This window comes from Lepisma saccharinum, chromosome 1, assembly GCF_977018435.1.
Source record: "Lepisma saccharinum chromosome 1, izLepSacc3.1, whole genome shotgun sequence".
Classification (NCBI taxonomy): Eukaryota; Metazoa; Arthropoda; class Insecta; order Zygentoma; family Lepismatidae; genus Lepisma; species Lepisma saccharinum.
Window position 1 is genome coordinate 63,781,947 of NC_139229.1, and position 15,243 is coordinate 63,797,189.

At 38.0% G+C, this 15,243-nt stretch overlaps 1 protein-coding gene across 1 annotated transcript in view; it reads left to right on the forward strand.

Moving 5' to 3' along the window:
- LOC146000335 (ankyrin repeat domain-containing protein 49-like) overlaps nucleotides 1–14,597 on the forward strand; it is a 31,837-nt gene extending 17,240 nt beyond the window's left edge. The window contains exons 4-5 of the mRNA XM_083137901.1: nucleotides 215–359; nucleotides 14,111–14,597. Of these exons, the coding sequence (XP_082994027.1) occupies nucleotides 215–359; nucleotides 14,111–14,301 (336 nt within the window). The 3' untranslated portion in view covers nucleotides 14,302–14,597. The remainder of the gene's footprint in view (nucleotides 1–214; nucleotides 360–14,110) is intronic.
- The last annotated feature ends 646 nt before the right edge of the window (nucleotides 14,598–15,243 follow it).

The following is a 15,243-nucleotide window of genomic DNA, read 5'->3' on the forward strand; positions in this document are numbered from 1 at the left end:
CCTCTATCATGTCACTTCACAGTGCTAAACTGAATTTATGGACCATTTGCAATTTTTATATCAGATTGAGAGGTAAATTATATCTGTTCTGTGATCAGCTAAATTTTCGAATCATTCGTATAATTTCATCCTTAATTTATAATAAAATTTTAGAATTCTCTACATTATCTACTAATTTTCATAGCTCAGTGTACGTATTTTTGTTTTATTGCAGTATCTACTATCAAAAGGTGCTGATCATGCTGCCCAAACTAATGACAAATGGCAGCCACTGCATTCAGCATGCAAATGGAACAATCCACGGTGTGCAGCTTTGTTGCTGGAACATGGTGCAGATATCAATGCACTTAGTGATGGAGGTATGTTTCCTCGTTTGTGGAATACTTTGATTTTGTGTAGTTTAATTTCTATTTTGTGTTTTTTTTCTTATTTTACATCACTTTTCTACCACTTCTGATGAATCGCAACAATCAAGGTGAGTGAGTATTAGATGAAAACTGATGTGAAGAACAGTTGGAAAGAATCCAAGTGGACTTGAATCTTAAGAAACTTGTATTCAAAGGTGGCTGAATTTCAGCAGTTGAAAGATGACCTACACGTACAAGTTTTACAAGTTCACTTACTTACACTACTCGTAATGTGAATAAATGAATCTTGTAAGTGCAGTTTTCATGTACTTGAACAATGAAGCAGAATTAGTTTAATGTATTCAATAAACGTCATTGCAGTTTTCCCATACAAAAATGCATGGGGCATTTTCAGATTAATTTGCATGTACGTTTCCATGACTGGATTATGCTACTTATTCATAGCCCCTCAATTTTCTCACAATAGCGGGTAGCCACCGGTCCTATGGGAAATCTCAGGAGAAAAGTTGTTACGCTTCCCTCCAGCAGACTCGGACCTTCACGCATCCCACGTCCGGAGCCCAAAGCTTGCAACTTAGACCATATCCATCGGACAAGACTTGACAGATGCACTGCTTTCTTCAAATTCTTAACCGTAGATTTTCCTCAGGATCTTAAGTTTGAATTATCCTAGTCAATCTCTTCAGATTTTGATAGCACCCAGGTCTCACCCCATGTGCTAATTTCGGCATAATCCGGGTGTTATAAAGTTGTTTCGGTACTTCTATATTGGCATTTTGTTTTCATGTGTTACATAAATCCATAGTAGCACTTGTTGGTGAATGTATACTACGGGCATCTACTTCAAGAGCCTGTTATTATGTTTATTTACAATAGACTTTAATCCAATTCAAAAAACGTTTAGGGTGGACAGCAGTGGCGTGGCCAGGATTTTTGAAAGGGAGGGGTTACGTACACTTTTTCTGGTAGTCTGCCCTCATTTTGTCATCTTTTCCTACCTTTGACATTCTTTTTTTGTAGGAATACTTACCGGGCCACAGGGGGAGATATAACCCCAACAACCACCCCTTAGGTACACCTCTGGTGGACAGAAATTGTAGATGAATGATGAGGTGATTGTATTTGTGCAGAGTTGAATACATGGTCAACCAGAAACCTTTTATTGGAAGTAGTATTCACAAGCTTCCAGGACAATAAACTGCACTTGATCCAACCTGTTGGCCTTTCCTGCTTGACAGCTTCTTTACCAGGAATGGAATGTCATCTGCCGGACAGCGAGGAGTGGATGGAAAGCAGAGAAACAATTCTTGCACATATGGTATTGCCTCTTCCATAGTGCACCTAACATTTCATTACAAATAACAATTTAACAGAAAAATATGACACTTTTACCTTAAAATTTAATTTTCGTAGCTTCCTATATTTGGAAAAAAAGAATGTTCAGATTAAAGTGTAATATTCCCCGATACACAAGATACAATTATTTATATCTCGTGTTATAAAAATTAATATTTCATATATTTAAATAATCCCATCACTGTACTTATAAACAATCACACAAAACTATGACTTATCTTAAGACATATAACCAAATAAACATAAAATTTCTTTTTCATATTGTAACATCTATTAACCAAACAAATAAATAGTAATTAGAACCTCACCAAGATATGCACGGCTTACTATTCTATGTAAATAACTAAATTATTAAAAAAATAAATTTTGTTGATTTTTTATTTAAATCAGATTTTTTTATTTAAATTGATTTTTTTAAAAAAAAACACGCTTAAAATTGCTTGCATGGTTCTTGGCACCATGCACATAGATATATGTTTTTTATAGAAAGGCTTTTTCTAGTAAATGGCCCTGTAAAATATTTGAACAGTTTGATTAAAGCAAATGAAAATATACGTAAACATACATTTTTCTGTTTCTGATACTGTAACTACTATTGAAATGTTTGTTGAGTGTGTCATTGAAACTAATAATAATTTTAGTAACTTTTCTTACAGTGTAACTAAAACATTCTGGGTGTACTCTATAATTGTAACTTCAATATTTTAATAATCTTTGTAGCTGAATTTTGGAGATTTTGTTACGTACCCGCACAAGTAAACCATATGTCCCAATGATTGAAATAAGGAATCATAGATGGCAGCATGCAGAAGAAATATTACGATCGCAGATTATAGTAACAATGTGCACGCGAATCGAACGAAAGTGTTTGGGAGAACTGAAATTAATTGTGCTTACATAAATTTATGAACTGAGATAAACAATGGAGATGAATAAAGGCGAGACAAAGAAATTATTGACACGTGCAGCATATGTGATTGTATGTAAAGATTAATGAAGTTAAAAGCGATTACAATTTTATATCTCTACTGTCTTAGTGGGAAGGAGTTTTCCCACTAGACCTTTTTGGTTGTTTTCTCCGGTGCGGCGCCAACTCAGTGGCAGCCCCCAAGCACTTCAGTTGCGGCGCAAATATTGCTGACCTGGATCGAGGTCGAGCGCGGGACAGGCGGCACTCTTCGATTAACCCCTTTTTTCTGCTTGTATTAGGCTATTGTGCAGCAAAAGATTGATTCGAATTATTTGATTCGAATTATTGTTGTATCTTCGACAAAGCCCAAAAAGAAGGAAAATATAGCAGGGAAGATATGGAAATCAATCCAATGTTTAATAAATGAAGGAATTTGGATATAGGTGCCTTGGTAAATAAGAGATATATTTACTAGAAGAATAAATATATGAAAGGCATATGATTTCATCGATAGAAGAACAAGTATATAAAATAATAGAAGAAGAAGTTTATAGAAGAATAAGTATATTGATTAATAGAAGAAGAAATTTATAGAAGAATAAGTATATTGATAAGAAGAAGAAGTTACTAACAAATAGAAGAATAAGTATATTGATTAGTAGAAGAAGAAGATTATCACCTAATAGAAGAAGTCTAGTAATCAATGTGAGAATAAATATATTGAAGAAGTATAAGAAGAATTATATTAATTAATGGAAGAAGAAGCCTATTGACAAATAGAAGAAGAAGTGTATTCAATAACAGAAGAAGAAGATTATAGAAGAATAAGTATATTGATTAGTAGAAGAAGAAAATTATCTACTAGTAGAAAAAGAAGCCTATTAACCAATTAATAGAAGAAGAAGTCTATTAATCAATTTATAGAAGAAGAAGTCTATTAACCAATCAACGATAGAAGAAGTCCATTAACCAATAGAAAAATTAGTCTATCAACTAATAGAAGAAAAGCATATTAGCCGACAGAAGAGGAAGTCTTTTACATATCCATAAAGAAGAAGAGGGAGCCTATTAGCAGAGGAAGAAGAAGCTTTTTAGCCAAATAGAAGAAGTCCATCACGTATCCATAAAGAAGAAGAAGCCTCAGTAGATAAAATATGTTTAATAGAGATATATGGACCAAGAAACAAAAAGATACAGCTTTAAATATAATCCTGTATATAAATTAAATATATTAGGTCAGTCAAAAAGTAAATGCAATCATTTTTTTTTATTTTTCACAGCAATTATAGAAAACTTACAATGATATCATTTTCCAACATACTCCCCCTGCACTTCAATGCACTTGGTCCAACGTTCCATAAGCTTTCCGATACCCTGAGAAAAAAAAGGTTTTCGGTTGAGCAGCAAGCCATGTATGCACCGCTTCCTTCACCTGTTGATCGTTGTCGAATCGACGGCCTCTTAAAGCATCTTTAAGTGGACCGAACAGATGGTAATCTGACGGGGCGAGATCGGGACTGTATGCAGGATGCTCTAACACCTCGAAGCCCCGATTCTGAAGAGTTTGAGTGGTGTTGGCGGCGGTATGGGGATGCGCGTTGTCATGCAACAAAAGAATGCCTTCCGACAATCGACCTCGTCATTTGCTTCGAATTGCAGGCTTAAACTTGTTCGAGAGCATATCACTGTATCATTTACTGTTTATTGTTGTCCCCTTTTCCACATAATGTTCCATAATTACCCCTTCTGAGTCCCAAAAAAGTGTGAGCATCACTTTTCCTGCACAGTGTTGACGCTTAATTATTTTTTCACTGGAGATTCAGGGTGTTTCCATTCCATGCTCTGGCGTTTGCTCTCAGGTTCGAGTGATGGATCCATGTTTCATCTCCAGTGATGATTCGTTTCAAAAAGGTTTCACCTTCATTAGTATGTCTGTCCAATAATTGCACACGATTTCGCTCGTTCTCGTCAGTGAGTTCTTTAGGGACCTATCTCGCACAGACTTTATGAAAGTTGAGCCTGTTATGGATAATTTCATATGCAGAACCATGACTAACATGCATATGGTTTGCCACTTCTTCAACAGTAACTCGTCAGTTATTCAGAACCAACTTATGGACTTGCTCAATGTTGTCATCAGTAGTGGATGTGGCTGGACGACCTGCTCTTTCCTCGTCCTTCACACTTGTTCAACCACTTTTGAACTTTTCAATCCACTGGTAAACACTTCGCAGCGGTAAAACATTGTCACCGTATTGTGCTGAAAGTCTTCTATGGATTTCAGCTCCTGGTACACCTTTAGACCACAAAAAAATGGATTACAGAACGCTGTTCTTCTGTGGTGCACACGGACAGTGGTGCAGCCATGTTTACTTGGCAACGCTGCAGAGCGAACTGAAGTGATGATGCTGTAACCTGCCACAGGCGAAGACAACGATACTATCTATCGGCTTGCGAGCGCAGAAAGCTGTACAGCCAATCTACGGAAGAAAAGAAAAACATTGCATTTACTTTTTGACTAACCTAATAATATGAAAATTAAGAATATACGGTGCATTGTACCTTCCGTAGTAGGTTAAACAAGTTGTTTCCTTTGTTCTCCTTTCTTCTTCTAAAATAAGTTATCAATTAGTTTTAGTTGCCCAGAGTATCTCATACTTTACCGTGGCCTAAGCTGGACTGGTGCTACCCCTCTCCCCGGGATGTGGCAATTTTTTAAATGATAGTTCGAAAAATATCAGCTGCCATGTTTATTTACAGTTTAATGATATTGACACTATTTATGGTTTAACATGATTAGTATCTTATATATTTGTCTACACAATATGCTTGCTATTTTTGCCCATGAAATTATTGAATTTAAATCAAAAGAAATCCTGTGTTTGCATTTCGTTACGTATGAACTTCACGCCATCAGTACATATATTTTCTTTCCTTTATTTTCCTATCTTAGAACCTAATACGCGATTTAAATCAGCCTGATTTAAATCAACTCACCCTGATTCTAACTAATAGAATTATTTTGATATTTGATGAACTCCAAATATGGATGCTTTAGTGCTATACTTTCATGTATGTACCTGTGCACAATTGTGTGCATTCCCTTGTAGCTTATTCCCAGCCTGGCATCCCTAACTGGAGGGGTTAACTTCAGATTTTGACCCTGCCTTAATTTTTCTCCAAGAGACAAATGACTACACTCTTTACTGCACAGACAAGCTTCTTGAGGGCTGTCATGCTCATGGTAGTGTAGCATTTTTTTGTTCAGCACACTAGATGCCTATCTTTCTCAAAACCCTCCTCTAAGCTGTTGGTGTGCGAGTTTATTTGCTGCAACCAATATTCATGTAGAGCGTATACGTAATGAGGGAAGAGTGTTTCTCTCTCAGTACCTTTCCTCGTTACACAGCCAACTTGCTGCCCCTGAAGCTCCTTTGGGCCACTTCAGTTCTTACCATCATCTGTGGGACTCTTTCCGTACAGACTCTGGGTCAGTTTCTGGATTAATTCCAATAACGTGTCTGTTTAGCACTTCTGAATGATGGTACTCCCACTTCTTTTGGTCCAGCTTCTGGCACGTACTCTTCCATAGACACGTCCTTTTGCAGTTTCAGTGTCATGGAACAATCATACAGATCACTGCAAGAGTGACCATTGTTTCTTCATTTCGACTATCATCACCGCTGGCACCTTAGTCCAGCTGACCGAGGTGCTTTCGAACATGCAGTGGGACTCAATATCCACCTCGCGTGACTTTGATGCTGCACGAGTTTGATACCACATCTCAGTGGACCTTCGAAGTGTCTGCTAGTTCCTTGGTAGTCTGCAGCAATCAGTGTAGGAAAAAAGCCCCCAACAATCACGTGTATCATTAGTTGGACATAATTCTCACTTCTGCCATCCTTAAGCAGTTTCACATTATGCGAGCACATATACCTGCCAACTGATCAGATCATGCAAGAAGGCCTGCTGGCCCAGTATGTTTCATCCGTAAACAAAGAAGCCTTGTCCAAAGACATTTGTATGCATCTGGAAGACATAGTCACTCCTCCACTGAGTGATGTGCAGTGGTTGTTATGGACGAGTGTGGCCCTTTATTCCAACACTTATAGATGCAGATAACCAGGAAACTAGCAGATGCTTGGCATGTTGTACAAGTCCCCAAGAGAGTGAATATTTTGGCCACGTAATTTGCCATCGCATGCAGCTTGGATAATTATGATCCATGTTTTTGTCAAGAAAAGGAGTGACATGGGATTTCCGAACCAATAATGTCAAACCCCCCCAACTTGCCATTCAGGAAATAGGAGATTGATAACATGCTTTGGTACTCAAATATTGGGCTAGATAGATACCATCCACTATGCAGTGCTAAGGTATTGCAGGTAAGCTTTTTCTTTTCACAGTCTTTGTTGTCTTCTGTTGGAGGATTTGTTCCCCAATTCTTCGAAGGAGGCTAATACCATTCTCATCCTGAAGCCAGGTAAAGATCGCAGCACAGCCTCTAGTTACAGGCTGATCACTTGAACTAGCTCTGTTTGCAAACTGATGACTGATGAAGCACATGATCAAGTCTCACCTGGTTCTTTGATTCAGTGAGTGTGGGTTTCGTCCCAACTGTTTTCACGCTTGATCATCTCGATCATCTAGAAACACATACTCTATATGATCAGAAGTATCCGGACACCCATCTGAAAATGAAGTACAAGTTTGGACTGCCCTCCACCGGGAACACTGCAAGTCAATACGGTGTTGGCCCACCCTTAGCCTTGATGACAGCCTTCACTCTCGCAGGCATACTTTCAATCAGGTGGTGAAAGGTTTCCTGGGGAATGGCAGCCCATTCCTCGCGGAGAGCCGAAATGATGAGAGGTATCGGTGTGGGTCAGTGTGGTCTAGCACATAGTTGGCATTCCAAAACATTCCAGAGATATTCTATGGGATTCAAATCAGGACTCTGCGCAGGCCAGTCCATTAGTGGGACGTTGTTGTCATCAAACCACTCCCACAAACACAAGCCCTGCAGTATGGATGACTGCTCGGTCATGTTGACAGACACAATGGTCATCCCCAAACTGGTTTTCGACAGTAGGCAGCATGAAAATGTCATACGCTTGTGCTGTGAATTTGCCTGTGTGATGTTTGGCTTATGGGCAGCTGCTCGGCCATGGAAATCAAGTTAACGCACCTCATGCCGAACAGTCATGGTGCTTGGAGTAGATCCTGATGCAGTTCGGAATTCCTGTGTGATGATTTCGCTGTACGACCCTCTTCAACACTCGATGGTGGTCAACATAGGAGGTCGGCCTGCACGCTTTTGGGTTGTACACGTCCCTTCACGTTTCCACCTCACTATAACATTGGACCTAGAGATGTTTAGGAGAGTGGAAATCTCATGCACAGATTTCTTACACAAGAGGCACCCAACCACCTGACCACGTTGAAAGTCCATGAGTTCCTCAGACCATTCCATACTGCTGTCTCACGCTGTCTGCAGACTACTGAGATTGCTTACCATGTGTTCCATGTGGTAGATGGCAGTACAGTGTCGCTCTCCATGATAAACACACATTTCGCGGTGAGTCCAGATATGCGTACTTTTGATCACATAGAATATATAGAATGCATTCTTGAACAAGGAACTTGTAAATGCAGTCTTCTTTCACCTCCAAAAGGCCTATGACTCTGTGGCTATTTGGTATCATAAAGCAGTTTAACTTCTGGAGTGTTTGTGGCCACATGGCATATTTTATTCAGAATTCCCTGTGTGATATATTTCCCTCATAGGTGTTCTTTGTCTCCTAGAAAATGGTGTTTCATAGAGCAACATTTTGAGTGTGAATGTTTGCCATAGCAGTCAGTAGTCATATGACTATTATTCTTGCCCATGCACAGTTACCTCTATGTCAACAACCTCGTGGTGTTTCGTTGCTTGGGTATGGTTTTGTCAGCTTCCCATAAACTCTGACTGACTATAAATTGTTTGATTGAGTGGTCCTCCCAACCCATCACAAAAATTCACCTTGACCCTGATTTTTATATGGAGATATCGTCTCTTCATTTTGTGAATGAGGTTTGATTTCTTTTACTCAAAAAATTAAGTTGGAAATCTTTCCTTTTGCCAGCTGAAGTGCTCTTGCAGGAGAGTTGTCAACCTCCACTTACTCAGTCACACTTCTTGGGGTGCTGATAGAACAGTCCTGTTTAATCTCCATCATTGTCTTATCAGGTGGAAGCTTGATTATGGATATATGGTTTATTTCTGTGCCAGTGCTTCATGTGAGTTCTAACCCTGTTTGTATGTGGAGGCATTTGAACCTTCTTTGTCTCTCAGGACAATGTTTGTGGGGTGTAAGCGGTGACCTTCCACATAGTACACCCAAATGTCAACCTCACTTCCACGTCAGTACACCCTGGACTGAAGACTAACGAGGCTCTGGCGACTGGCCCCATGGCCAGTATAATTGTGTTTGTATTGTCCTGTTCTTTTGTCCTTATGTGTGCTGAGTGCCCCTTTACAGCCTCAGCTTTTAACGAAAGTCAGAAGATTTTAATATTTTATGATTTTAGTTATGCAACGTTAGAGTTATGTGTAACGATAAGGGGCTGGATCCCTTATAATGTGACGGGTGCAAAATAGCCTTAGTGCTGACGCACCCAAAATTTTAAATTCAAATCAAGGACAATGTTTGTTAATACTCCATCAGGGAGGCCCTTTTATTTTGTAAATATACTGCTCTGTCAAATAAATACCACAAGTTGTTAAATAAAACTCAAAATATTGGTTTAATCATCCAAATTTATTTTGTTGCCTTCAAATTAGGCCCAATTCGATGCGATACACTTATGCCAACAAATAATCCAGTCGTCAAAACACTTCTTTCAGGCGCTTCCCGGTATGGTCTTCAGCTCCTTCTGCGAATATTGTTTTATGGCTTCAATGGACACAAAACGTCTTCCACGAAGTAGTAATTTGAGTTTGGGGAACAAAGAAAAAATGCCTAGATAATATTGTTTGTTGATTGCTTACCCCTCTGGAAGGAGTTTCGAGTGGATAATACCACGATAGTCAAACAGTCAACATGATTGATTTTGATTGACTTTGACGTGTTTTTTTCAGTTTCGGCTCATTGTCAAAGCACCATTCCGAAGCTTGTTGGCTGGTTTGCATATCAAACTTATAAACCCTTGTCTTGTCACCCGTTATGATGCGTTTCTTGAATAGAGGTCTGAATTGGCTCCTTCAAGCATGTCTTCAGCAACCTGTTTGCGGAGCTCTTTTTGAAGAAAATTGAGCTCCTTCCTTCGGAATAAACCGTGCCACGATGTGTCTCATGCCCAAAACATCAAGTAAGATGGTGGGAATGGATTCATATGACGATTTTCCATCACCATTTCCTCAGCGGCGTATACTCTGGGTCACCTAGGTAATCGGAGATGACCCGACTATAATTTTTAAAAAAAGTTGTTTTTTATTTCTTGGCAATATTCTTCCGAACCAATCTTTGATTCGCATATTTCTTTACTTCCAGTGCGCAAATGTTTTTCAAACGTTTGCTGCTGAATGTCCGAGAGGCTTTCAGCCACTTTCTCCAGCTGGTGGAATCTGGTGACGTCAGGGTGAGATTCCACCGGCTCCCTTTAAATCCCTTGACGGAAGGGCAAGGAAACACTGCTTCTCAGGCGCGGTTATTCCGTGGCAAGGGTAAGCTGCTTCTGGAGAGAGTCCATCGGTCGCACTCTCCACCCCAGAGCCTTTGCCGTTCTGGCACCCTCTTCTGCCATTCTTCCCCGGTGGCCTTTGTATCGTAGTAGCTGTGTTGTTTACGACAGGGAAATTTCTCAGGAAACAGAATTCTGGGTTCGCAAATTACGTACTGAAAAGGAAAGTAGAGAAAATACATCTGAAAGTGCGCAAGAAACAGGGAAATGTGAACAACATTTGCGAACCAATTCTATGTTAATTCTCATTTTACATTTGCTTCTGTCTTCCTGATATCTGCTATTTCAACAGATATTGTCATAGGAAAAAAAAAGCTTTAATATTGAAGATGACGGTAATTAAATAAATTAAAAATTTAACTAGAAATTCAAGAAATTACACCAACCTCTGTGGCGGAGTGGTTGCCACAGCTCCCTACGACGTCAGAGCTCCAGGGTTCGAATACCGGGCTGGGCATGGGTGCTCTTTGAAAATGTCCCTTCATCAATTTCATATCATCACTCGTAGTGATTAGCCAAAAGTGGCAGAAAAGCGACGTCAAATAACAATTTAATAAATCGATTAATGAAGTAATTAAACTATTTATATGCTTACTTTTATTCATTTTTGTATTTTAAAATGCGTGATTACTTTCTTTGTAGCCTTCAAAACCAGTGAGAGTACTTCTTTCACAGAAATGAATAATTTTTAAAAGGGAAAGCTATCAGAAATAAATTATATGTAAACGTACACATATATTAGGTAATTTAAGTTGCTTCTCCCCCCTCTCTAGATTAATAATGATCATAATGATAAAAGATGTTTGAATGTAAAATATATAAACAAAAAATGCAATGATTCCAACTTATATAACCTCGCGCATCGCAGGGAATATGAAGTCTGTGTCAAGCAGTAAGGAACCACAATAGAAGATTGGCGTAGGGAATTGAATGCGTGTTGTAGCGATTCGAGAATTTAATATTCGTTTAGCTGGTTTAGTATTCGTGCTAGTGCTGTGTTTAAAGTTAAAGGCAATGGATATAATATAATATTTTCGTGTGAAAATATTTGGAACGGGATCTTTTCCGGAGAAATTGCAAATAGTTAATTTAGGTAGGCCAGTAGAATCTCTTGTACCACAGGTCTTGAACTCAAACTTCCGTGTATAAAAACAAAAACCAGGAATCAGAAGTGGGTACTGGGGTAACTTGAATTTTACACTTCAATTAATATTGAGGGTTTTTATTTCACTACCGAATTCCTTTCATATTCTTTGTTACAGGTTTTTTCTTATAGATTTATTATATTATCTTGTTTTATTGTTTGAAATTCTAAACGTAGATTAACTGAAAGTGCAATCACAACTATTCGACAGTGGTCGCAACAATAAGGTAACATTTTTCACACATACATTCGTAAATCCTGTATGAATGTTGAGGTAAATTTGCAGGGAGACTTCAGGAGTGGGTGGATGAATCAAGTGTCTGAGATTACCCACTAGTTAAAACCAGCATACGCCACTGCATTTCCTTCACTTTGTCGATGTTTTCATCAGTCGAAGACGTTGAAGGTCAATCGGAATGATGCAAGTCTTCAACCACTTCTTGTCCTTCTTTGAATGCTTTGTACCACTCATATGCTCATGTTTTCGATAAAACTGACTCACCGTAGGCCTTCTCCAACATTTTCAATGATTCAGCACATGAAATTTCATTGACAACACAAAATATGAGGCAAACTCTTTGTTTTATATTTTTATCCATATTAAAAATCGCTGAGCACACTTGAGGTCAACTAACCTAACCAACAGCTGTAAACAAACTGGTCAACATATCGTGCCAAAACTCTACGCGACAATTAGGTATATTGGTACCAACTTACCGGAATTTTTTTTCCATACCTTTTACATGGGCTTTTTAAATTATCAATTCCCTGTATTTATTTGACAGCAGGCATTGTGTGTTATATATTTGGACTATCCTAAAATTCAACTGTAGTTTAATTGTGGCAACTGTTCGTACTGGAGAGAGAGAAAGATTTGCACTTGTGAAATCATAAGTACATTGCTCAGGGTTCCTGTGACCTCGGAATCAACCAAAATATGAGTGAGAAAGAAAAATCATGAAATTTTATAAACAAATCCAAAAATTTTCATTACATAGGATTAGGCAATGAAAATAAATTCAACTATTTTCTTGATGTATCTTCTTGATGTAGTTATTTTATGTAAAAATTAGGTCTGAACTGATATCACTTTAAATCGATACTGATGCCGAAACTCGCACCGATACCCACCGATACCGATGCCTGTATAATTTCAATTTTAAATATAAAAGGCTAATTATATATATGTGTGTGTGTGTGTAATTATTATTATTACATTTTATACGTATGCATTTCTGACGAGGAGTGATGAGTAAATTAACCCACCAAATGATGCTCTCTTCCTACAATACATCTCAACTTTACAGTCTTTTTTTTAGGAAGGTAACAATTGATTAGATGTTTCAAATATGAGAGAAATATTAAGTGCAGCTACGTAAGAGTGAGGCAATTTTGTGGTCATGCTCCCCCTCTACCCCAATGTTCAACCTCCTCTAAAACTAAGGGATTACTCTTCCAAAACTAATTAAATCATCCGTGAACACAAGAATAATTGGCGATTTACCAGCCCTGGACACAACGTCTAAAACTAACAGTAAAGCTGTAATGTGAAACCAATCTCATCTCTTTTTTGTCCTTTATCAAAAATAATAAAAATTAGTAAAATAAATTTAAGGAGAGGAATGAAAACTTACCAGTCTCTTGCTTCTATATGAGGTGATCAATTTCAGTACAGTGATATTCCGACGTGACTTTGCACTACACTTTCCAGAAAATAAGTGTCATCAACTGTCGTTCAAAGAAAAGTATTCCCTTGTCGCGTTCCCTGTGCCCCAAAACATGCCTGTTGAAACCCAGTTATCCAGGTCGGGACAATATAAAGTCTAAAAGTTGGAAAGGAAATGGGGGATTAGAAGAGGTATTTGAATTTCCAGGAATATGCTGCTTACTATGTGTGAGACACGTCCACTACTCACATTGGGGATGACTGTTTTGACTGCGGGAGGTCTCTAAAGAGAGAGATGATGCCCAAACTACACCAGGTGCCTTGTTTTCTACCGGAACCTCATTGGGATTATTGTTACACGAGACGGCATCTGTGGGATCAAAGCCTGGTAGACTTGGAAGGAACTCCTATGGGGATAATTTCACGTTACTCTTGATTTGCAAGATACTTGACGAGTCTTATCTGCGTATGGATTTTTGTGTCACGTACTTCCTGTTCACGGAAACTTGAGTACAGGTTCATTTAACAAATGTGCTATATATTTTTTTTTCTTTCAAAACCAAAGGTATGTTGGAAAAGCTGACGAACCTTTGAAAGGGAACAAATTTTTGGTTTTGGCCACACTTCTATCGACTCAAAAACAATGGTATCGACTAGTATCAGTGCAAAAATATCAACCGATACTTGGTATCGGCTCAGCCCTAGTAAAAATGTTTCTGTAGTTAAATTTCGTTAATTTATTTTGAAAAATGTTGAATAAACTATATTCTCTTGAATAGCAAGTAGAGTATCACTTAAAACTTATGTTTTTTAGCACCACAGAATGTTTGAAAATTTATTTTAAATTTGTATGGAAAGTCAGGGAAGCAAACCAAGATAAATGGGAACCCTGTCACCTTATTTGAGTGTGTGGTTTCCTTTTTAAATTTGACTTTTCTTTCTAGCCCAGACACCATTACATTTGGCTTCAGGCAACAGTTATGCCAATTCAACAATACATCTGCTACTGATGAACCCTTACTTAAAACCAGGGGTTAAAAATGGTAGTGGTGACACTCCCTTTGATATAGCAAGAAGAAGTGGACATCATTATGGATTGTTTGAAATTCTGGAACCATGCTTTAACCAAATATGACTATGCTTGTGATATGGATGAGACAGTTTTCTTATGTTTGCAGCGTACTCTGTTTTTTTAAGTGTTATGTAAATGAGAAAGAAATACTTCATTTAAGTTATATTTTGATACTGTAGCCTTATTTTCAGGATCTTGTTGTGTATACCTTGGAAAATAGGTTACTAATCTTCAGAGTAAGTTCTAACTGGCATATATATAAGAATTTTTGCTGCACCTTAAAATGAAAGTGAAAAGAAAACAAATATTTGTAAATATACTTCATTTTTATACTGAACAGAAATAAACTATTATTGTGTTGGAAAAATTTTCATTTATTTTTTAAATTTTGTATAGAAAGTGCTTTTTATACGAATGTTGTATTGTTAAAGACACGTATTAGGGTGTTTTTTTCTGTTACGTGAATGGCATGTACATTTACAAATTTACTGTGCTAAAATAGTTTTTGTGTGGAATTCAATAGGTTGGTTGTTGCTCTTCTACTTCTTTAGGTTGTTTTTCATCTTCCTTTGGCATTAGGAGTGTGTGTCTCTCTCTCTCTCTCTCTCTCTCTCCCTCAATCTCCCTCAATCTCTCTCTCTCTCTCTCTCCCTCCCTCCCTCCCTCCCTCCTTCAGTTATCCATTTCTTCTTGGGTCAACCTCTCCGTCTGTCCTCAGATTTTACAGACAATACTTTTTTTCACTACTATTGTTGTTCATTCTAATATGGTGTCCTACTCAGCTGAATTTCATTGCTTTCATTTCTGACATCTTTCAGTTCATGATTGTAAAGTATTCTCGAGGCTACATCATGTTTGGTCCTTAGATTTTCCGGTCTATTTTTCTTCCATAGCTTGTTAACATTAATGATATTATCCATGTGCAGTATGATTGGTGAATCTTGGTCTTAAAGCAGTGGTTCCCAAAAATGTGCACTGTGGCACCCTGGTGTGCCATGGCTTGCT